The sequence below is a fragment of the Leucoraja erinacea genome, chromosome 19, assembly GCF_028641065.1.
Source record: "Leucoraja erinacea ecotype New England chromosome 19, Leri_hhj_1, whole genome shotgun sequence".
Lineage (NCBI taxonomy): Eukaryota > Metazoa > Chordata > Chondrichthyes > Rajiformes > Rajidae > Leucoraja > Leucoraja erinaceus.
In genome coordinates this window covers 3959972-3983854 of record NC_073395.1, presented here as the reverse complement: position 1 = coordinate 3983854, position 23883 = coordinate 3959972, and the positions used below count along the sequence as shown (strand labels likewise).

Sequence of the window (23883 nt, the reverse complement as noted above, 5' to 3'; positions counted from 1 at the left end):
ACCCAGCGGGTGCAGCAGCATCTATGGAGCGAAGGAAATAGGCAACGTTTCGGGCTGAAACCCTTCTTCAGACTGATGTAGGGTGGGGAGAAGAAAGGAAAATGGAAGAGGCTTCGGAGGGAGGAGGAGAACTTCTTTAAAGTAGGCATACCTTGAGGAGATTTCGCAGTGGAGTAGCAGTGTTTAAGAAGGAACTACAGATGCGGGAAAATCGAAGGTAGACGAAAGTGCAGACCAAGGTGAATCCTTTCAGTAAGTTGGTGCTTTCCCAGCAGTAGTTGACATTTGCCTTGGCGTCTGGCCCTGGTGCGATGTGAATAACTTTGAAAACATTTGATCATTGCAAAAAAGACTTGATATTATTTTAGGGAGACAAAAAATGCTGGAGAAACTCAGCGGATGAGGCAGCTTCTATGGAGAGAAGGAAATAGGCGACGTTTCAGGTCAAGACCCTTCTTGCTGGTTTAAACTAGGAGGGGGTGGACATTTCAAGGGGAATTCACAGAATCAAAAATTTAGTCATTTTAGTGTCAAGGGTTATGGGGAGAAGGCAGGGGAATGGGGTTGAGAGGGAGAGATAGATCAGTCATGATTGAATGGCGGAGTAGACTTGAGGGGCCGAATGGTCCCATTTTGCTCCCCGAGCTTGTGAACTTATCTATTCAAAACAGATAAATAGATTTCTGAGGTAGACAAAAATGCTGGAGAAACTCAGCGGGTGCAGCAGCATCTATGGAGCGAAGGAAATAGGCGACGTTTCGGGCCGAAACCCTTCTTCAGACTACTTCTGGAAGTTTTAGAAATAGATTTCTGGACGTTTAAGAGATTATGCTGGAAGAAGCCCTGGAGGAATATCAGCCATTCTCTTCATGAAATGCTCGAGGGCTGGGCGGCTGAGTCTACACCACCTCCTAATGTTGTTGGTTATGCAAAGGTGACCTGGCAATCGTTCCTGAACAGAAGCTGGAATTACCAGTTTTCCAAGTATGTCTCGGTCACATTATCTCGGCTTTTTACACAGCCGTGATAAACTCTGTGGAACCCAGCCTAGCGTTTGACCTATATCAGCAGAACTAGGCCGAATTGGGCACAGTGAACAGCATAGAACATAGAACAATACAGCACAGGAACAGGCCCTCTGCCCACATCTGCACCAACATAGCCAAATTAAATGAAACCCATCTGTCTGCATGTGGTCCATATCCTTCCATTCCCAGCCCACTCATGTGCCTCTTAAATGTGGTTCATATCTAGCAAGTTCTCAAGCTAGTCAATCTTCTTCAGTTTGGAAACGCTTGCAAGAAATCACCAGCTACAAGAGGAAAGCCCCCCCACCCCCTCTTTGGACAAACGTCAGCTGACTAATGACCCAAATTAGTTTTTCTGCAGGTTTGACAAGCAGAAACGTAACCCTGGTACCCCCTCCCCAACCAACGCAGTCAGACCCCAGTCTGCAAAGTCTGGACCCTTCTACACCCACTCCTCCCAAATCGCCACTTAGACAATAGGTGCAGGAGTAGGCCATTCGGCCCTTCGAGCCAGCACTGCCATTCAATGTGATCATGGCTGATCATCCACAATCAGTACCCCGTTCCTGCCTTCTCTCCATATCCCTTAACTCCACTATCCATAAGAGCTCTATCCAACTCTCTTGAAAGCATCCAGCCTCCACCGCTCTCTGACTCGTACTCATAACTCTCTGTATGAAAAGGTTTTTCCTCATCTCCGTTGTAAATGGCTTACCACTTATTCTTAAACTATGGCCCCTGGTTCTGGACTCCCCCAACATTGGGACATGTTTCCTGCCTCCAGCGTGTCCAAACCCTTATATGCTTCAATAAGATCTCCTCTCATCCTTCTAAATTCCAGAGTATACAAGCAAGTCCAGCCGCTCCATTCTATCAACATATGACCATTCCGGCATCCTGGGAATTAACCTGGTGAACCTGCGCTGCACTCCCTGTTGGTCCATGTTTAGCCAAAGGAGCAGGAACTTGCCAAATAGAACAAGGCTGAAATTAGTGAACTTACACTATAGTTTATTGGTGAAAGCCTTGATACAATTCAATGGTGAGGCATAAAATTAATGAAGCAAAGTCCAGTGCATTTAACAGTCGCATAAATGACAATGGAACAATGACATTTCTACTTGTACAGTTGCAACATGTCCCAAGTCCTGCACTCAGTGCCCTGACCGATGAAGGCAAGTGTGCCAACACCTCCTCCACCCCCTTGCCTACCCGTGTCACCACTTTCAGGGAACTAAGTACTTGCAGGAAATTTTTGAACCTCTCAGTGGATGATGCAGAGCGGTTCTACTGCTGTTAATAATCATCAAAATAAAAGGCATGCAAGCACCGGTCCTCCTGTATCTTTATGCTCTCTGCCTCAGAGGGTGGTGGAGGCCGCTTCTCTGGATACTTTCAAGGGAGAGCTAGATAGGGCTCTTAAAATAGCGGAGTCAGGAGATATGGGGAGAAGGCAGGAACGGGGTACTGATTGGGGCTGATCAGCCATGATCACATTGAATGGCGGTGCTGGCTCGAAGGGCCGAATGGCCTACTCCTGCACCTATTGTCCATGGGATCAAATTGTTGGCGATTTCAAAATGGTTTACGTCCAGTCTTTGTTTAAAAAAAACAACTAAATTCCTCTTGCGACATTATCATTATTGGTGATCCTTGGGATGACACTGGCTTTCTACTTTGGTTACTGGAAGGAAAATAACCAAGGCACACTTGTAATCTGGAGATTAGACATAGATCTTGTTATAAACATGTGTAATAACTCAGGATCTGCATATCAGTAGAAGTTGTTAATTATAGTAAACACACAGAGCTCAAATACTTTTTTTTTCAAATTCCAAAATAGACTTTATTCAGGTAATAAATATATACAAATCATGAGCCGTGCAAAAAATTCATCCGACATTTTCGGAGGCTATACAAATTATTCAAAGCAGTCTACATACATTGCTCAAATTTCAGAGCTCAAATACATAGGTGTAAACACAAGCTCAGCAACAAATCTAACTAGAGGCTGGACTAACAGACTAGATAATGTGAGGCGCTCACCCAGATGACTGTTTGAGTACACAGTGACATGCAGTAAAACATGACATGGATCAGGTCAACTAATACCAACTGATCTACATCCTCCTTAAGTATAATAAATCGTGCAACTAAATAAGCATAAAACTAAAACTTCCAATATATAGTAGGAAGACACCATGCTTTATAAATCGCAACTAAGCCGTGAATAATATGAATAAGGAGGAGTACAATGTGGCCTAAGTAATGGAAGCCTGTAATCAGTATTTAATACATTCTTTGTATATAGAGTTAGGCCGACAAACCCGTCTTATACGCGTATGGTAGGCCCTCTGCTGGAGGGGTGGGTGACCTCATATCTGGTGGTGCATCGACAGGCTTAGTAGGAGATTTCATGGGTGACACCACCAGTGGTCTAATAGGTGATTTCGCCAATAACACCGGTGGCTCTTTGGCCATTGGGGAGCCGTTACGGTTTGAACGCACAGTCTCTCCGTTAGTCTTTGGCACACAGTCTGGATCCATGTTATGTTTTACTACACTGGACCTGGCACTGGGACTAATACTGACTGATCTGCATCTGTAATGTAGTCATACGGCAGGGAAGCAGGCCCTTCGTCCCATACCAGCCCATACTAACCACATCTAAATTAGTCCCATGTGCCCACATTTAGTCCATAACCTTCCAACTCTTAGATATACACAAAATGCTGGAGTAACTCAGCGGGGCAGGCAGCATCTCTGGAGAGAAGGAATGGGTGACGTTTCGGGTCGGAAGAGTCACTCCAGCATTTTGTGTCTATCTTCAGTGTAAACCAGTTCCTTCCTACACATTCCATCTAAACCTATCCTATCCATGTACCTGTCCAAGTGTCTTTTAAATACCATTACATATCTGCCTCAACTACCTCCTCTGGCAGCTCGTTCCATATACCCACTGTGACTGTGCATTCACCTTATCTATTCCCCTCATAATTTCACCAACCTCTATAAAATCTTGCCTCAGCCTCCTGCATTAATGGAGTTGATCACTATATCATGTTGCAATGTTGTTTTATTGAAGTAATTCCCCTGGTGAAACTCTCTTTGAACAACCCTGATAAATTCATTGCATAAACCAACTAACGATTACATACAAAATAAATGGACAAAACCTTATCCTGCATAAATGAATGCTGATTCCTGGGATGTCAGGATTGTCTTATGAAGAAAGACTGGATAGACTTGGTTTATACTCTCTAGAATTTAGGAGATTGAGAGGGGATCTTATAGAAACTTACAAAATTCTTAAGGGGTTGGACAGGCTAGATGCAGGAAGATTGCTCCCAATGTTGGGAAGTCCAGGACAAGGGGTCATAGCTTAAGGATTAGGGGGAAATCCTTTAAAACCGAGATGAGAAGAACTTTTTTCACACAGAGAGTGGTGAATCTCTGGAACTCTCTGCCACAAAGGGTAGTCGAGGCCAGTTCATTGGCTATATTTAAGAGGGAGTTAGATGTGGCCCTTGCGGCTAAGGGGATCAGAGGGTATGGAGAGAAGGCAGGTACGGGATACTGAGTTGGATGATCAGCCATGATCATATTGAATGGCGGTGCAGGCTCGAAGGGCCGAATGGCCTACTCCTGCACCTAACTTCTATGTTTCAAGATTCCGGCATCTGCAGTGACTTGGATCGCACAGACCAATTGAGTTTAAGTGTTTAAGCTTTCTACTGTGTCATCTCTATCTCATCGGCCATTTTTGAGAATAGCTAATACAAAGAAAATACAGAAATTCCCAAAGAAACCTCCACCTGTAAGAAAGCTTAACTCCAACAGTTCACCTTCATCACAAGTTCAAGCCAAATCAGTTAGTGACCTACATAAAAACGCTTAAAATACACCCAAAATCACAGAGGTGTCCTCACTTCTCCACACAGTGTGCACTATACATCTTTAGAATCATGCCTCAGGCTTTAAAAATTACTATAGCAGTGGCCAGTCATTATTTCACAAAGTACTATTCCACAGCTTCAAGCATTAACCCTCGGAAGTACACTATTTCCCAACTCTGAGGGACACAGTTGATCTACATTTGGTGCTTTCCAAATCTCCATCCCCCCTCTATCCCAATTCTTCTGAACTGTGCTTCATCTAACACCGGCCAATGTGTTCACTTCACAGATGAACGTATCCAGTGTCATGATTCGAAATGTCACAAAAATATAAAAACAGATATTTTGGGTGTCAGAGACCTCCCCCTCGACTTTACCGCCATGGGTGGCCCTACCAGGAGCATAGCTCCAGATGGCATCGCTCTCAGGATCTCAGGTCCACACAAGCTTCTGCCACCACGACAAGGTGACAATCCACGGAGAAGTTGCAGCCTAGTACCCTTTTTATTTTACCATTAATCATAAGCGTTGAATAACTACTCTTCTTAATCCTATTATTGTCTATTTCTGACACCAAAACACATCAATTTCCTTTATGTTTAAGAAGGAACTGCAGGTGCTGGAAAATCGATGGTAGACAAAAAAAGCTTGAGAAACTCAGCGGGTGCAGCAGCATCTATGGAGCGAAGGAAATAGGCAACGTTTCAGGCCCGAAACCCTGAAGGAAATAGGCAACGTTTCGGGACGAAACCCTTCCGGGTTTCGTCCCGAAACGTTGCCTATTTCCTTCGCTCCATAGATACTGCTGCACCCGCTGAGTTTCTCCAGCATTTTTGTCTACCTCCCTTTTTCTTCATTAGTTTTTGTTGGTTGAAACGATCATCCATGCGTTTCGTTCATAGAAACATAGAAACATAGATTCAATCCCTTTTCGAAGGCAAGTGTTCTAAACAAAATGCCAACAGTTTTCTGTATGCTCAACCTGCATTGTAGATTAGTTAAAAATTAATTTTAGTGATCGCACATTCAGGATTAGAAGTGAAAAGCTGCCTGGAGCAGATTTGCTCATTCTTGTTATAATATAGGCAACAGATACTCAATTCTAGTTACATCTCAATTGGAGAAATGTATGTCTGTTCGAGTTGTAGAGGAAATAGGCAACGTTTCGGGTCAAGACTCTTCTTCAGACTTATTATTACCTTTATAAATTACCTTTATTATCTATTACCTTTAAATGATGCTCTAAGCCTTATTCAATTATTATATTTGGTACCTATCTCTCTCAATGTCTCATTCAAACCTTAATTGTTGTAAAAGGACACCAGGGTCGGATTAAATAACATTTTCTAAAAATTCTAAAGTGTAAACATTACAATTCTCTGAGGAAATGGAAGAGGAAATAATTAATTAGACATTTCCCTTGAAGAGCTGCATAGGTACTAAGGACCCAATGGGATATCCATGTGCTTGTTTCTATGCCACTCAATGTCTCTGTCTGTTTCTGTTAATGCTTTCTAACCTGTTTCACTCAGAGATTAAATGTCATTTTATTTATATTGAATATCATTCAATAGCGTCTCACTGTAGATCAGTGTACTCTGCACACTTTCAACAATGCTTCTGTTCACCTTGTTGTGGTTGATTCATGCTCCGTGGCATTTAATGCACAATTCTCTGTGGTTCAATTACCCTACATAACGCTGCTGGCCCTCTGTGTGTGGTTCAAACTCCGATACAACTAGTGCCTGATACATAGCTTTAAGGTGAGAGTAAGTAAGTAAGTAAGTAAGTTTATTGGCCAAGTATTCACATACAAGGAATTTGCCTTGGTGCTCCGCTCACAAGTAACAACATGACATACAGTGACAGTTACGAATGACTCAGAAAACACTAAACATTAATAATAATAAAACATTAATGAAAATAAGAGGGGCATAATTTAAAGGTCTAAAGAAGGGTCTCGACCCGGAACGTCGCCTATTTCCTTCTCTCCACAGATGCTGCTTCACCCGTTGAGTTTCTCCAGCATTTTTTTGTCTACCTTTGATTGTTCCAGCATCTGCAGTTCTTTCTTAAACATAATTTCAAGGAGATGTGTGGGTAACGTTTTTAATATACAGGGTGGTGGGTGCCTGGAAAGCAAAGATACTAGATGGAAAGTGCTGCCAGGGGTGATGTTGGAGGCAGGAACAGTCTAACTACAATAGACTATTATTTTTTTTTTTTTCCACTGTTATTGTTTGGGGGTTTTTTTGAGTTTTTGTTATATTATTTATTATGATTACATATTCCATTGTGCTGCAGCAAGTAAGAATTTCATTGTTCTCTCTGGGACACATGACAATAAAACACTCTTGACTTGACTTGTATAGTTCAAGAGGCTTTTAGATAGGTACATGGATATGCACTGAATGGACTGTGTGTGCCAGTCTGGTTCAGGGCCCTTCTGTGGTAGTTAGTGTTGATGTTGGTGGTGTTGTCCCTGTCCACAGTACTGTCTCTGTTCAGGACCTCCCTCCTCACCTTTGTTAGTGTTGGTATCTCTGTACCTGTGAGCTTGTCTGTCTCTGTACCTGTCTAAGTGCCTGTCCTGCCCTGGTTCTGGGCCTCCCTCCTGGGGTAGTTAGTGTTGATGGCGGTGCCTCTGTGAAAGTCTGGGTCACGACCTCAGTACCCGTGGGTTGTACCTGTCCCTGTGCCAGTACGGGTTCAAGGCCTTCCCCCTGCGGTAATTAGTGTTGATGGTGGTGTTTCTGCCCACAGTACCTGTTGGTTATCTCTGGTCCAGTCACAGTGCTGGTCATTCCCTCCTTCCTGCTAGTTAGTTAGCTAGTTAGTTAGTGTTGATGGTGTCTCTGCCCTAGTACCTGCATCTGTGGGCTGTGCCAGTGCTTGGTCCAGTGCCGGAGCAAGTGCCAGTGCTTGGTCCAGTGCAAGGGCAAGTGCCAATGCTGGGTCCAGTGCCAGTGCTTATTACAGTGCCAATGCTGGGGCCATTGCTTGTTCCAGTGCCAGAGCCAGAGCCAGAGCCAGTCCTGGGGCAAGTGCCAGAGTCTGGGCAGGTGCTAGTGCTGGGTCCAGTGCCGGTGCCAGTCACAGTGCCAGTGCTGGGTCCAGTGCCAATGCTGGGGCCATTGCCAGTTCCAGTGCTTGTGCCAACGCCAGTGCCTGTGCCTGAGCCAGAGCCAGTCCTGGGTCCAGTGCCAGTGCCAGTGCCAGTGCCAGTGTTGGGTCCAGTACCATTGTTGGTGCCAGTGCCTGAGCCAGTCCTGGGTCCAGTACCATTATTGGTGCCAGTACCAGTGTTGGGTCCATTGCCAGAGCCAGTGCCAGTGTTGGGTCCAGTGCCAGTGCCAGTGTTGGGTCCAGTGCCAGTGCCAGTGTTGTTGGCTGCCAGTGCCAGTGCCGGTGTTGGATCCAGTGCCAGTGCCAGTGCCAGTGCTGGGTCCATTGCCAGCGCCAGTACCATTGTTGGTGCCAGTGCTGGGTCCACTGCCAGTGCCAGTGCCAGTGCCAGTGCTGGGTCCAGTGCCAGTGCCAGTGCCAGTGTTGGGTCCAGTGCCAATGCGAGGCCTCGCTCCCGCCCGCCCGCCCGCGCGGCGGCGCCGGAAGTGTGACGTTGCCGTGGCGGCGCCCGCTCCGCAGCAAGATGTCGGCCCCGAGCAGGCAGGACATCAGCTCCATCTTCAAGCGGCTGCGCTCGGTGCCCAGCAACAAGGTGGGGAGAGCCGGGGGGGGGAGGAGGCGATGGCGGGGCGGGGTGAGGGTGAGGGGGGAGAGGCCGGGGGCCGGGGGCCGGGGGTCGAGCGGCTGCAGCTGCTGTTGCCCCGGCGGTGGCGGCGGCCTGGAGTGACACGTCGCACAGCCGGGCCTGGGCCTAGACTAGACTAGACTAGAGCGGCCGGGGATCGGGGTCCTGGGCTGCCGGACCGGACAGGACAGGACAGGACAGGCCGGGACTGGCGACGGGGACCAGCGGGCCGGGAATGACCGGGGCTCGGGATCCAGGGAGGGCCGGGGATCCGCGGCTCGCAGGCCGGGAAACCGGGGGCCGGACAACTCGGGGGCTGGGTGTCCGGTGGCCGGACGGGGCGCGCCCTGGGGGTCGGGGATCCGCGGGCTGGAGATCCGTTGGTCCATGGCCTGGGGCCGGACAGGTCGGAGGCCGGGGTGTTTCGTGACTTGGCGCGCGGTGAGTGTGTCTGGGGGCCGGGGTGAGTGGGTCTGGGGGCCGGGGTGAGTGGGTCTGGGGGCCCGGGGTGAGTGGGGTCTGGGGGCCGGGGTGAGTGGGTCTGGGGGCCGGGGTGAGTGGGTCTGGGGGCCGGGGTTCGTGGTCCGTTGGCCGGGGTGAGTAGGTCTGGGGGCCGGGGGCGAGTGGGCAGGGCAGGCTGTGGGCCGGGGATGAGGGTCTGGGGGCCGGGATTCGATGAGGGTCTGGGGGCCGGGGGCGAGTGGGCAGGCTGTGGGCCGGGGATGAGGGTCTGGGGGCCGGGTGAGTGGGTCTGGGGGCCGGGGGCGAGTGGGTCTGGGGGCCGGGGAGTGGGTCTGGGGGCCGGGGTGAGTGGGTCTGGGGGCCGGGGCGAGTGGGTCTGGGGGCCGGGGTGAGTGGGTCTGGGGGCCGGGGGCGAGTGGGCAGACTGAGGGCCGGGCAGGGCAGGCTGTGGGCCGGGGATGAGGGTCTAGGGGCCGGAATGTGATCGCCGATAGCCCCGGGCTGACTTTGTACCCCAATCGGTGGGGGTGAGGTGAGGTGAGGAAACTGTATGCCCTCTCCCCTGCACTCGCTGCCCTCTTACCCTGTGAATTGTGAGGCTTGAACATTGCCCTGAATCGTGGCAAACCCTGGGCATTATTCCAGCCCACACAAAGTCTGTGTTTAGATCCAAACGCCTGCTATATTTTAAAAGTTCATGCCGATTTAGCGACGTCAACACATATTCCCTGCTGTGCGGCGGTTCACCGACCCTAGACATTGCTTAGTCTTCTGATTATTATTTGCTGTCAAATGCATTGCAAATGTTTGCTTACAAATGCAGTACTTTTAATTTAATTACATATTTAACGATGATCTTAGAGCCATGTTTTTTTTGGCGATGATCCGTCCCATATGGAAACTGAAGAGCGAACGGTGTGAAATTTGTCAAAAATAATACTTGTATGTTTACATTGTGCTAGCTAGGAAATCGTTTATTTGGTTGAAGGTTGGATTAGAATTTCACGTAAATTGCTTCTCGGTTGTTTAATTGGCATTTCCCCCTAAATTAGAGTGCGCAGCATTCTTGAACTTAAGCCAGTGGAAATTAATGGAACAGAATACAGTACAAATTTCTTTGATCGTGGCCTCAGGAGGTCAGTTCAAAACAGAGCTATTTAGGCTTGAATGGCCTTTCTTATCACTGGAGAACATCGGATTTGAAAGATGATTTGTGGCTTGAGAGAGAACATTGATACTGTGCTACACCATTGAACAAGAAAAATGGCCTTCCTGTTCTAGAATGTAAAAAACATCAGAGTACAACACAAAGAAGATTTTGATGAATTGTGTGCAAAACAAAGAATCACACTGTATCTAGGTACCTGTGACAATAAAGAACCATTGAAATCCAAGGGTCTACAGCAGGGGTTCCCAACCTTTTCCGTCCCGTTTACCCCTGGCAACTTTAATAGCACGTAACAATGTTATTCCACTTATTTATGAACAACTAATGATGAACAGATACCAGTATACCAGAACAAAACACAGTCAGTCAATGAGTAAAAATATGTACAAATCCAGAATCAACAAATGTATCCCTTGAGTAGGCGAAATTTTTCCCCTGGGGTAACTTTACCCTAGGTTGGGGAACCCTTGGTCTACAGGTCTCCTTCATCTCAAGAAAGATGAACAAATGAAAATATATGAAACGAACATTCAATGGAGTTGGATCTTTTAATAATGCAAAGTTGCTAGAATGCCATTATTAGGATATTAATGAAAGCCGCTAGCTTTTTATAAGATTGGGAAAAAATATTTGAAGAAGATGTTAAAGTACTGGAGGAAAAACAATCAAACTAAGTGGTTGGTAGACAAAAGTGCTGGGGAAACTCAGCGGGTGCAGCAGCATCTATGGAGTGAAGGAAATAGGCAACGTTTCGGACCGAAACCCTTCTTCAGACTGATGGTCTTCGGAGGGAGGAGGATAACTTTTTCAAAGTAGGCATACCTTGAGGAGATTTCGCAGTGGAGTAGACAAAATGTTTAAGAAGGAACTGCAGATTTTCCAGCATCTGCAGTTCGTTCTTAAAAACTAACTGGATAGCTCATCCACAGAGATAGCACAGGCACAATGGTCTGAATACCCTCCCTGTGTTGCAAGGTTCTATTTTAACGAGAATTATGATGCAGCAAAAACTTGATACGGTTTTCCACTGCTTCTAGTCTCTGATTTGAGGAGCTATCATGTTAGTTCTAAAAATAACATTCGGCACCATGTTTTGTACAGTGTCATGTAAATGTACTATGCCAACAGGTTACGGCAGGCATTTGAAACTCACTGTAACATTACTTTCCCCGGCATTTTCCCCGGGCCATTTCTCTGTGTTTCTTTTTAACATGTGCCATGCTTGTCTAGGCAAATCGTCTGTCACTGCTGCGTTGAGATGTCTTCAAATGATACTGACCTGGGTGGGCACCGTTTAATTTGCACCACTCATGGTTCTTTCAAAGCACAAATATAATCTTCAGCTATTTTTTCCCAACTGGGTGATGATCGATGAGTCAGTTACGTATAAATAGTATGTCTAATAATAATAATTTAGAAATGCAAACATGATTCTACTATAACTTGTTCAGCAGAAAGCACAGTCAGAAGGTTGAAACCCATTGTGCCATTTAATAAGGCTGCAATGGTTAGGTGAACTAACACAGTTCTGTGCATAGTGGCGGCCCACAATCATGTGTGACGATGATTACAGCACGGAAACAGGCTCTTTGGCCCACAGGGTCCAAGCCAACTCGGGATCCTCACACATTAACACTATCCTACACTCACTAGGGCCTTTTTTATTTAACATTTACCAAGCCAATTGACCTACAAACCTGTATGTCTTTAGAATGTGGGAGGAAACCGAAGATCTCTGAGAAAAGCCACGCATGTGTAAGATCCAAGATGGAAATAGGTCCACCATTGATATATTTATCATAATTCCAAAGTCATCAATTAATCCATCCCGAACAAAATAATTGTTTACAATCATCCAGAACAATGATTTGGGATGTTTGTTCTGAATCGCTGAGTCGCCTACTCGTGTCCAGCGATGTTTCTTTGTAACCAATCTTTAGAATGATGTGTGGGATGCAGATTTTCATCATTTACCCCTTCTCTGGGCAGGTACAACCTAAAATATCAAAAATTATACATATCTAGTTGACATTAAATGCATATACACAAAAAAAGATATTTATACATGCTGAGCAGAGATCATTTATATTATCAGTTTTAACCCCAATGCAATATAAATATGTTTGTAAATGTGAAAATTAATTGACAACATACATAGTGGGCAGAAAGCACCACTGTTGTCCCATTTTATTAAAACAGCTGACTGTCATGACACTGCACATTAATTTACTGATTCAATCTCCATTAGATTGCCCCAATAAATTAAATCAGATCCAATCTTGTTATATAAGATGAATATAACAAGGCAGTGAAGAAAGTGAATGGTATGTTAGCATTCATAGCAAAAGGATTTGAGTGTAGGAGCAGGGAGGCTCTACTGCAGTTGTACAGGGTCTTGGTGAGACCACACCTGGAGTATTGCGTACAGTTTTGGTCTCCAAATCTGAGGAAATACATTATTGCCATAGAGGTAGTGCAGAGAAGGTTCATCAGACTGATTCCTGGGATGTCAGGACTTTCATATGAAGAAAGACTGGATAGACTCGGCTTGTATTCGCTAGAATTTAGAAGATTGAGGGGGGATCTTATAGAAACTTACAAAATTCTTAAGGGGTTGGACAGGCTAAATGCAGGAAGATTGTTCCCGATGTTGGGGAGGTCCAGGACAAGGGGTCACAGATTAAGGATAGAGGGGAAATCCTTTAGGACCGAGATGAGAAAAACATTTTTCACACAGAGAGTGGTGAATCTGTGGAATTCTCTGCCACAGAATGTAGTTGAGGCCAGTTCATTGGCTATATTTAAGAGGGAGTTAGATGTGGCCCTTGTGGCTAAAGGGATCAGGGGGTATGGAGAGAAGGCAGGTACAGAATACTGAGTTGGATGATCAGCCACGATCATATTGAATGGCGGTGCAGGCTCGAAGGGCCGAATGGCCTACTCCTGCATCTATTTTCTATGTTTCTATAAATTTTGAGAAGCAAGTTGGACCAATGCTAAGAATAGGCACTGTTATAGAACTTTTTTTTAATGTAAGCTCCAATCAGGGTGCCAACTCGTCAAATCAGGAAAATATTTAATCATCTTAAAAAGAGCAAAATAAATATAAACTCGATTAAAATCACTGACAACCAATTTCAATTACTTCTTGGTAATAGGAAATCTAAATTATTAATCTTGTTGGTCCTACTCAAGATTAAACTTTTAAAAGTTACAAGTTAAATGGTGTCTATATTACCAAAAGCACCACCTTATACTCGGGCCACCTTTTATCATTGTCTGTGGGATTAGAGTAATAAAGTTTGGGAAAAAACATCTGCCAGGATCCAAGTAACAAGTCTACAGTGGTCAATTTCCAACCGCCTATTGATGCTGACATCTTTAACTGTTAGAGCTGTTTATAACACCAGATAAACATTCTAATCAAGCATTTCATTGCTCCATGTACTATTGTGGAACTATTAATTAAAAAACGGGAACATGGGAGGTAGGGGGGTACAGAGGCTTTGAACAAATATATTAGGGGCATCATTAGGATAGATAGTCAGAATCCTTTTCTCTGGGCAGAGGAGTCTTGACCTAAAGGGAGCGGATTTATGATATGAGGGGAGAAATTTAAAGGAGATCTGAGGAATCGTTTTTTCCTCACAGAAGGCGGTGAATATCTGGAATGAGGCACCAGCAGAGGTGGTAGAGGCAGATAGAATCACCACATTTATAACATGTTTGGACAGGTACTTATAAAAAGAAAGGCATAGAGGGATGCAGGTTGAAGCCAGGCCAATGGGATTAATGTAGATAGACACCATGGTCAGCATGGATGTGAAGGGCCTAAAGGATCCATTTTCATGCTGTACGATCTAATGATTTGATGAATTCTCCAAAAATTAAAAGAAATACGAGAAATTAAATGCCTCTGAATGTCTTAAACACTTTAAATGTCCAAAGAAAGGTACCGATCCAAAGAATCACCTATCCATGTTCTCCAGGGATGCTGCCTGATCTGCTGAGTACCTGTAGCACATTATATCTTGTAAACCAGCACCTGCAGTTCCTTATGTTAAATCTCTTTGATATGCAAGTTGAGGGAAGGATTTGCATTGTAGCTCATGTGCACAGACTGCATTTCACAGTGTGCACGGTCCAGTAACTCCTGCAATTATCTGCACACCATTCCTGGTAACTATTGAAGCAACAGCTGGATAAACTGATAGTCAAATCTTCAGCCAGTTGTTTTTTGTTGTACTCTGATGCTGAGGTCAGAACGTCACAACATTGCTCTCAACATCCAAATTCTTTGCAAAGTTTGGGCGTATGTAACCAGAAAGGCTTCCTTGACTAAAGCTTGAATTCTTACGGGCTCGGCGGTATCTTCCAACAATGGAAATTAAGGATCAGTCATGAACTGTGTGTGTCTGAGACCTGTCTCATGCTGCAGGATGTGGTCTGTGATGACACTGACGACTAGGGAAGTGGTGCCAGAGCACCACCTTATGCCTGGCAGAGAGCATTCAACTCTGGGGCTAAGGGCAGGAGCATCGTGGCAATACGTGCCTCTTGACTAATCTGCGCAGATAAGTTATTTTATTATTGTCACGTGTGGTGCGGTACAGTGAAAAGCTTTTTGTTATGTGCTATCCAATGAAACAAAAGACTACATGATTACATCCTTCTTCCCGCCCCCCACCCCCCCTCCCACCCTACATCAGTCTGAAGAAGGGTTTTGGCCCGAAACGTTGCCTATTTCCTTCGCTCCATAGATGCTGCTGCACCCGCTGAGTTTCTCCAGCACTTTTCTTTACCCACATGATTACAGTGTATGGTTAAGTACATGGAGATAGGTGAATCACTCCACCGGACACTGCGTAGAAGGGTTTGATCATCTGTACTCTCATTGTACTCGACTTTGAACTGATTGGATCTATGTGCAGTATGGTATAACTATCTGTTCATTGCTTCACATTTGTTGGTCATTTTATGACATTTTATGCTGAGAACAACATATACTGCACTTGATATCTTTTCCTTTGCTTTATCTACTGTACCGGAGTCTGGTTTGACTGTATTTATGTATAGCAGGTTTTAGGGTTAAGTTTATTATTGTCACGTGTACTGAGGAACTGTGAAAAGCTTTGATTTGTATGCTGTCCAACAGAACAAATATACCATGCACAGTTCAAAAATTCAAAGTCTAGTACAATAGAAAGAGCAAAGAGGCAGATTGCAGAATATAGCTCTCAGCATTGTAGCACATCAGTTCCAGAGACAATGTCCTCGATGGGATAGAGGTGAATCGGACCAGTACCGCAGCCTATGGAAGGATGGCTCAGAAGCCTGATAACAGACGGGAAGAAGCTGTTCCTGAGTCTGGTGGTGCATGCATTCAAGCTTCTGAACCTTCTATCATATGGGTGCCAGAAGAAGAAGGAACAATCTGATTGGAAAGCATGCAAAACAAAACTATACACTTTACACAGTACACATGATAATAATAAACTTAAGCATTAGAGGTAACTGAGATTTTTAGTTAAAATGAGTCCCAGATAGCATAGATGTCTTTCATATATTATTTTTGTTCCACAAAACTGAACATTTTAAGTTGTTAAGCAGGAACAGAAAAAACAGCAGACTTTGTTGTTTCAGATTTCAAGCACCAGTTCAGAAGTCAAGTGTATAGCACTGTCAAGAGATATGGGGAGAAGGCAGGAAAGGGATTGTGGATGATCAGCCATGATCACAATGAATGGCGGTGCTGACTCAAAGGCCCAAATGGCCTGCTCCTGCACCTATTGTCTATTGCTTATTATTACTTGCTTCCAAAGGCACAACAATTGTTATCAAGCCAGCAATCGACCTTTGGTCACTCAGCTTGTGGCCACGTCGGCACAGAAATGTAAGCAGCCAAATTAGTCATTACATTGGATTCCTGTTTAATGATGCAACTTGGCACCTGGAAACATTCTACTGCAAGATTTGAAATAATGCATGGATTATTGAAAGCAATCCATGCACAGGTCACAGTTTAAGGATAAGCGGGAAACCTGTTAGGACCGATATGAGGAAAACATTTTTCACACAGAAAGTGGTGAATCTCTGGAATTCTCTGCCACAGAAGGTAGTTGAGGCCAGTTCATTGGCTATATTTAAGAGGGAGTTAGATGTGGCCCTTGTGGCTAAAGGGATCAGGGGGTATGGAGAGAAGGCAGGTACAGGATACTGAGTTGGATGATCAGCCATGGTCATATTGAATGGCGGTGCAGGCTCGAAGGGCCGAATGGCCTACTCCTGCACCTATTTTCTATGTTTCTACGCACCAAGACCTGGGCCTCTGCACCTCCTCTGCAAATGAATCCTTGACTTTCTGTGTTCGTGTTCACTGCTGCTCCACAACCTGCCAAGGATGTGGGCAAAGTGAACTTCAAGTAACAGCAATGTGAATGAATGCTTGCAAAGAAGGGTTTTTGGAAGGTTTTTTTTTAAATTAGCTTCAGGGTTTTTGGAAGGTAGAGAAAAATAAGTGAAAAGTGTTACGGGCAAAAAAACACGTATTTTGATGGTGTTTAAGAAAGAACTGCTGATGCTGGAAAATCGAAGGTAGACAAAAGTGCTGGAGAAACTCAGCAGATGCGGCAGCATCTATGGAGCAAAGGATATAGGCAACGTTTCGGGCCGAAAGGTTGCCTATTTCCTTCGCTCCATAGATGCTGCTGCACCCGCTGAGCTTCTCCAGCACTTTTGTCTACCTAGTATTTTGATGGTGAAGGAATGAAATATAATGGTGGTTTGATGCTTTAACAGGGATTTTGGGGAGATCAGGAGGGGTGGAAAGAACAGGAGGGGTGGATAGCACACGTGGAAGTTACAGAACTTGCCAAGATCAAGGGGATTTAAAGATGAAAAAATACTTGACTGCCATGGTGCTTATTGAAAGATCTATTAATAAAATGACAATACATTTTGCAACATAGACGTTACAGACAAAAAGACGCAAGCTATACCAGTCACGTCATCAAATACATAATATGTTCACAATTGTAGAACATTTCAAGCAGTCAATATTAAAATTGTTTCAATCAGATGGCCCACCAAGTCCACGCCGACCACCTATCCTCCATACACTTGTTCTATCTTATCGCACTTTCACAACCTACACGCTAGGGGCAGTGTACAGAAGCCATTTAATCTTAAAAACCTGCACATCTTTGGAATGTGGGAGGAAACTGGAGCACCCAGAGAAAACCCGCACGGTCACAGGGTGAACGTACAAACTCCTCACAGACAACACCCATAGTTGGAATCGAACCTGGGTGTCTAACGCTGAGAGGCAGCAACCGCTGCGTCACTGTGCCACCCGCAGGGGCCACGGAATGAAGGCGACTGCCAAAAATACCCAAATTGACGTCAAATCTTTTTGCGCCCAGTGAGTGGTTATAGTCTAGGGTTAGTAATGGAGGAAAATTCACTAGTAGCATTCAAATGTCTAAGTATCTAAAAAGAAAAAAATATATAGCGTTAAGGTAAACGGGGCAATTTGGATTGTCCTAATATAGAGCTGGTATAAACGTCATGGGCCAAATTACCTCTTTCTGTGACTCTAGATGGGAGCAACCAATGTGAAAAAAGCATCTAGCAGCAGTGTAGGCAATCTCCTGTCTAGCAGAATGAGAAGGCCGAGCTGGTTCTTACTTCCCATGAGAACATCGGGCTGCGGCTTTGTTGAAATATTACAGCAGCTGATTAAGTGACAAGCTAACCTAATGAGCAGTGGATAATATATTTCAATTCAATTTTTCAGGTTTGCTTTGACTGTTCAGCTAAGAACCCTAGCTGGGCGAGTATTACCTATGGAGTCTTTCTCTGCATCGACTGTTCTGGGACACATCGATCACTTGGTGTTCATTTGAGTTTTATCAGGTACAGTAGCTATGAGGATGAAAATCATGCTGGCTATGTGGAAAAGTATGTGCCTCCTGGGGAACTTGCCTGTTTCACTATACAATTATTCATGCTGTTATATTTAAATATTGGCCAAAAATAAATCTTGGGAAAAGAAATGTCATATCTGTTATTGATTACATTTCTTTCATACACAAAGCTATTAGAAACTCGAGGTATCTTTGAAATTGAAATTCAGTAACTTTTCTGTTCTTATTCATGCAACCTAATGCAGAGGTAATCCAGGAGTTTATAGGCTGGTGAGCCTCACATCAATGGTAGGGAAGGTATTTGGAGATGATTCTTGGGGATAGGATTTACTCACATTTAGAAGAGAATGGGCTAATTAGGGACAGTCAGCATAGAAACAGAATTTTGTAAGTTGCTATAAGATCCCCCCTCAATCTACTAAATTCTAGCGCGTACAAGCCAAGACTATCCAGTCTTTCTTCATATGAAAGTCCTGCCATCCCAGGAATCAGTCTGGTGAACCTTCCCTGTACTCCCTCTATGGCAAGAATGTCTTTCCTCAGATTAGGAGACCAAAACTACGCAATACTCCAGCATAGATTTGTCCACTGCATGTCATGTTTTACCAACTTGGCTGGGTTTTCTGAGGAGATGACAAAGGTGGTTGATGAAGGTGGGGCAATGGATTTTGTCCAAATGAATGTTAGTAAGGCAAACGTTAAAGTCCCTCAAGGTAAACCAATCCAGAAGATGCATAGAATTCAACGTGGCTTGGTCGTATGGATTCAGAGCTGGCTTATACATGGGAGCCTTAAGGTACTGGAGGACGGGTGTTTTTCTGGTCTAGGTTGTGACCAGTGGAGTTCCACAGGAATCAGTGTTGGGACATCTGTTGTTTGTGATGTATATCAGTGATTTGGATGAAAATGTAGACGGGTTGGTTTAGTAAGTTTGCAGATGAACACAAACATTTGTGGAGTTGCAGACAGTGACTGCAGGAGGATATGGGTCAGTTACAGATAGATAGTTGGAGAAATGTCAAATAGGTGGAGAAATGAACTTTAACCTGGGCAAGTGTGACCTGTTGCACTTTGGGAAGATAAATGTAAGAGGAAAGTATGCAATTCATGGCAAGACCTTAATAACATCGATGTGCAGAGGGATCTTAGGATTCAAGCCAAAAGCTCACTGAAATGTGGCAACATAAGTAGATAGAGTAGTAAAGAAAGTGTACAGAATGTCTTCATCGGGCTGGACATTGAGTATAAAAGTTAGGAGGTCATGTTGCAGCTTTATACAACAGCATGAATATTTTCCTTTTATACTTATTTTATTTCTGTTCTCACAGGTCCACAGAATTGGATTCTAATTGGTCCTGGTTTCAACTGAGATGCATGCAAATTGGAGGAAATGCAAATGCTGTAAGTATAGATTTCCACCAGTTATTCCAAAACCTTGTTGGCAATTGGTGGTTGTTTTATGATTACATCTCTCCTGTACATTTAGAGCTTTGCATTAACAAGCAGTTAAAAGTAAAACCTGTAACTGCAAGGCTCATTGCATTTTTTTAACGCTTTGTAGTGAGAAGATGCAAGTATTTAAGTAGTGAAAAAGTATAAGAAGTAATCAAAAAGCAAAAAAGAACTGCAGATGGTGAAAATATGAAGTAAAACCCAGAACATTTAGTATGTCAGGCAGCAGCTGCAGAGATAAAAACAATTAATGTTTCAGGTCAATATTGAAAGGTCATTGATCTTCTGTTCAGTTCTGTTTATCGCTCTGTACCTATGAGTCCACGATCTCTTGACTGAAATATGGCAAACCTGTGGAATTAGATCACCCATCAGGTTCTGAACTGCTGTGATGCCAGGGGTCTTACATATTTTACAATCAAACAGTGATCACATCAAGCAACACAACAAATAACAAAAAAAATGATTGTTTTACAGGGTTCTTTGTGTTTTTGGAAAGTTGTATTGCCCATTTATAATATACCTCTGAAACTGGAATGATAATTTGGAATGCTAATAGTGGTTCCTGCATTTATAATTGCTCCATGATCAAAACATGACATCGAAAAGAAAAGTATAATGGGCCTGTTTCCACTTAGGCTATTTTTAGGCGACTGCCGGCGACTGTCATAGTCGTAGCAGGTCGCTGAAAAACCAGCGACTGGACCCCCCTGCGACATAAAATTTGAAATAGAATCATGCTTTAACAACAAAAACAAACAAAGTCAGCACTGGCTACAACCTACGTCATCCTGGCGACAACTTACGACAGCACCTACGTCAGGGGTAGTCAAGCTACGCTCATTGGCGTCAAACCAACTGTCGGCTAAAAGTTTTGAACATTTCAAAGTCCAGTGGCTACCAGAAAAACGGCACGATTCTTTGGGTGACTGAGGAGACTACTCCTGATCGTATAGGCGACACCCCTGGCAACAGCCTAGTCGCCTAAAAAGTCGCCTAAGTGGGACAGGGGCATTAAAGGAATTGTGTCCTAGTTCACTTTAAAAAAAACATTTTTTAATTTACAACTATCCCAGTCTTGTTAGTTACCTTACAAACATCATGCAGTATTAAACAATGCTTTGAATATTTTAAAGCTTAATATCTTTGTGTTTTTACAAGCTAAGTTTAAGGTGAGGGGAGAAAGATTTGATAGGAACCTGAGGGGCAACTTCTTTACACGGAAGATGGTGGGTATATGAACAAGCTGCCAGAGGAGGTAGTTAAGGCAGGTACTATCACAATGTTTAAGAAACATTTAGACAGATTCATGGAAAGGACAGGTCAGGATGGATATAGGCCAAAAGCAGGCAGGTGGGACTTGTGTAGAAGGGGCATGTTGGTTAGTGTGTGCAAGCTGGGCCAAAGGGCCTGTTTCCATGCTGTATGATTCTTAGTACACAGCTTTTATTTGTTCTGTTCTGCATTTGTGTCATTACAAATTGCAGAAATGATTTCACAAAAGTCACAAAGTTGTCTGGGAAATAAAGTTCATCGCTTTCTTGTACCTTTAACTTTCCGTAGCTTCTGGCTGTACAAATAAAGACAACTTTTCCGCTTTTTGTTTTCAACAGATTGCATTCTTCTGTCAACATGGTTGCAACAGCAATGACACCAATGCAAAATATAACAGCCGTGCTGCCCTGCTTTACCGAGAGAAACTCCGATCACTGGCAGTTACTGCAACAAGAAAATATGGAACTGCGGTAAACTTGATAATTATAATTTTATTTATGAAACATTTTATTTAAGGAATGTTCAAGGTTGATCATTCCAGCTAGAATCATTTTTTCAGGTCACTTATCTTTTAATATGAATCTGAACGCATTTATGAAAAGCGGTTCATAAACAGGGGAAGCCTGTCAAAACTGGAAAAATGGAAAAAAGCTTTCTTGCGTAAAAAAGGGACATATTTGTTTTTAATACATAATTAATCAAGTTTTCTTTTTTACTTGTTGTGTAATTCAGCTGTGGATCGATGAATTGCCGAATCCACCTTCATCTCCTCACAATAAAGATGAAGACTTCTTTGCCTCACACACTACAGTAAGTGTTACTCTTACGTGGCACATTGGCACCTTCTTCGATGGGGAATGTCATCAAAAATGTTCAGGCTTTATATTGCAGCACTTTACTTCAGTCCATGTTGCTACATTATGTTGACAATAGTAGTTAATTTAAGTTGCAAGGAAAGAAATATTGTGCTGCTCATCAACTTAGCGCTGAATCGGAAACAACTTCAAGAATTGCAAGGTCGACACAAGCGGGACAGGCAGCATCTCCGGAGATTGCCCACTAAGAGTTAGCATTTTAAGGCGTTGGGAGAGAGACCATCGATGTTCTCCATACAAGGTTTTCCACATGCACAAGGAGCTTTCAGGGTGCATTGGGAACCGTTAGGGAATTTGGGATCACAAGGAAGCCAAGCCTAAATAGAAGAAGGCAAGCACCATCTCTTAAACTGCCTACACCATCCACCTCATTGAACATCTACGCCATCCACCTCATCCACCATCCACCTCCACGTGGTACTATCTCTGGGTCCCATGTTGATTCAACCACCGCAGAACCCACAGCGCTGCTATGCAAACAGGTTACCCTAGTCCCTCACGTACAACCTAAAAAGAAGAATTTATAGTACGCCCAATCAAGGTTTATACAATACATCTGAGCCAAACATTGAAAATTTCCATCTTGTTTACAACAAGAATTGTTCACATCCCAGGGTTCATTTTAACTTGTCTTTAATGTGGGTTTTTTTTAAACCCACATTGAAACCACACGACTGCATTACTATTGTGAAGTCAATTAATAATTAAAAATATGTTAGTAAAATTAAAAAGAACATGGGTAGGTGACGCTTCGGGTTAGGTCCCTTCTTCAGAGGAAGGGTTGGCGAAACGTTGCCTATCCGTGTTCTCCAGAGGTGCTGCCTGACCCGTTGAGTTACTCCAGCACTTTGTGACATTTTTTGTAAACCACCTCTGCAGTTCCTTGTGTCCCCTTTTTAAAATTAAAATTGCCTGAAGGAGTTATTGCTAAGGAATGATATTGACTTCCTCCTGTGGATTCTCACACTACCTTTCTGTCTAATTGCAGTCCACCAGTGTTCAGTCATCAGATCAGAGCTTTCATCTCATCCTCCCAGAGTTGTCCTCATCTGAAAAAACACAGCAAGCAGACAACAGTGGTAAGTAAGCCGTGGGTTTGTCTTTTGGCAGAGGTTGGGAGCATGATGCGGTTGCGGTGTGTCACTGTAACATGTGAAAAGGAATCGGCACTGAGACCAATTATGCCATACACTCTGTAAGGCCTTGTACATCTGCCTCTTGAACCACTTTGAGGGATGTGGAATTCCTTGCCACAGAAGCCCGAGGAGGCCAAGTCAATGGATATTTTTAAAGCAGAGATAGATAGATTTTTGATGTGTACGGGTGTCGGGGGTTATGGGGAGAAGGCAGGAGAATGGGGTTGGGAGGGGGAGATAGATCAGCCATGATTGAATGGCGAAATAAATTTGAATAGGCCGAATGGCTTAATTCTGCTCCTATCACTTATCATCTTATGATGCCTACCTTAATATCCTGAAAACTTTGAGAAAATTCTTTCTTGGTTTCCTAAAGTTAAGGAATGTATCCCTGGTTTAGTTTAGTTAAATGATGCAACATGCAAACAGGCCCTCTGACCCACTGAGTCCACACCAACAATAGTTCACACTAGTTGTATGTTATCCCACTTTCTCATCTACTGCCCTACACACCAGGGGCAATTTACAGGGTAATTAACCTACAAACATGCACGTCTTGTTTCACCTCCAGTGCATTTGGGGTGACTATCCTTTTAAACTGGACAGTAGACTTAGGTGTGATCAATTCAATGATTTAAATACAATTTATTGTTGCATGTATCCATGTACAGTGAAATTCTTTGTTTTTGCATTCAATCCGGTAAAATCACACAGCAGACTTCACCTAGTCAGTACACAAGGAGTCATCACGTTTCTCGTGCCAACGAAGTTTCTAAAGTCCTTGTAAAATTCAAAATAAAACTAGGCAAAAACATTTTTTTTGGTAAAATGCTGTAAACCCGGGGGTTGGACAGGCTAGATGCAGGAAGATTGTTCCCGATGTTGGGGAAGTCCAGGACAAGGGGTCACAGTTTA

General features: G+C 43.9%; 2 protein-coding genes across 4 annotated transcripts in view; one reads left to right on the top strand and one right to left on the bottom strand.

Moving 5' to 3' along the window:
• Window positions 1-7784: 7784 nt before the first annotated feature.
• On the bottom strand, window positions 7785-8393 carry LOC129706536 (putative per-hexamer repeat protein 5). Its single transcript, XM_055650901.1, has one exon. The coding sequence runs from the start codon at window positions 8391-8393 to the stop codon at window positions 7785-7787; it is 609 nt and encodes a 202-aa protein (XP_055506876.1).
• Window positions 8394-8516: 123 nt separating this feature from the next.
• Window positions 8517-23883, top strand: part of arfgap2 (ADP-ribosylation factor GTPase activating protein 2) — a 41462-nt gene continuing 26095 nt past the window's right edge. For all 3 annotated transcript variants that reach the window (XM_055650103.1, XM_055650102.1, XM_055650101.1), the window contains exons 1-6: window positions 8517-8642; window positions 18101-18219; window positions 19559-19631; window positions 21296-21427; window positions 21690-21767; window positions 22821-22911. In XM_055650103.1, coding sequence (XP_055506078.1) covers window positions 8574-8642; window positions 18101-18219; window positions 19559-19631; window positions 21296-21427; window positions 21690-21767; window positions 22821-22911 — 562 coding nt within the window. In that variant the 5' untranslated portion in view covers window positions 8517-8573. The remainder of the gene's footprint in view (window positions 8643-18100; window positions 18220-19558; window positions 19632-21295; window positions 21428-21689; window positions 21768-22820; window positions 22912-23883) is intronic.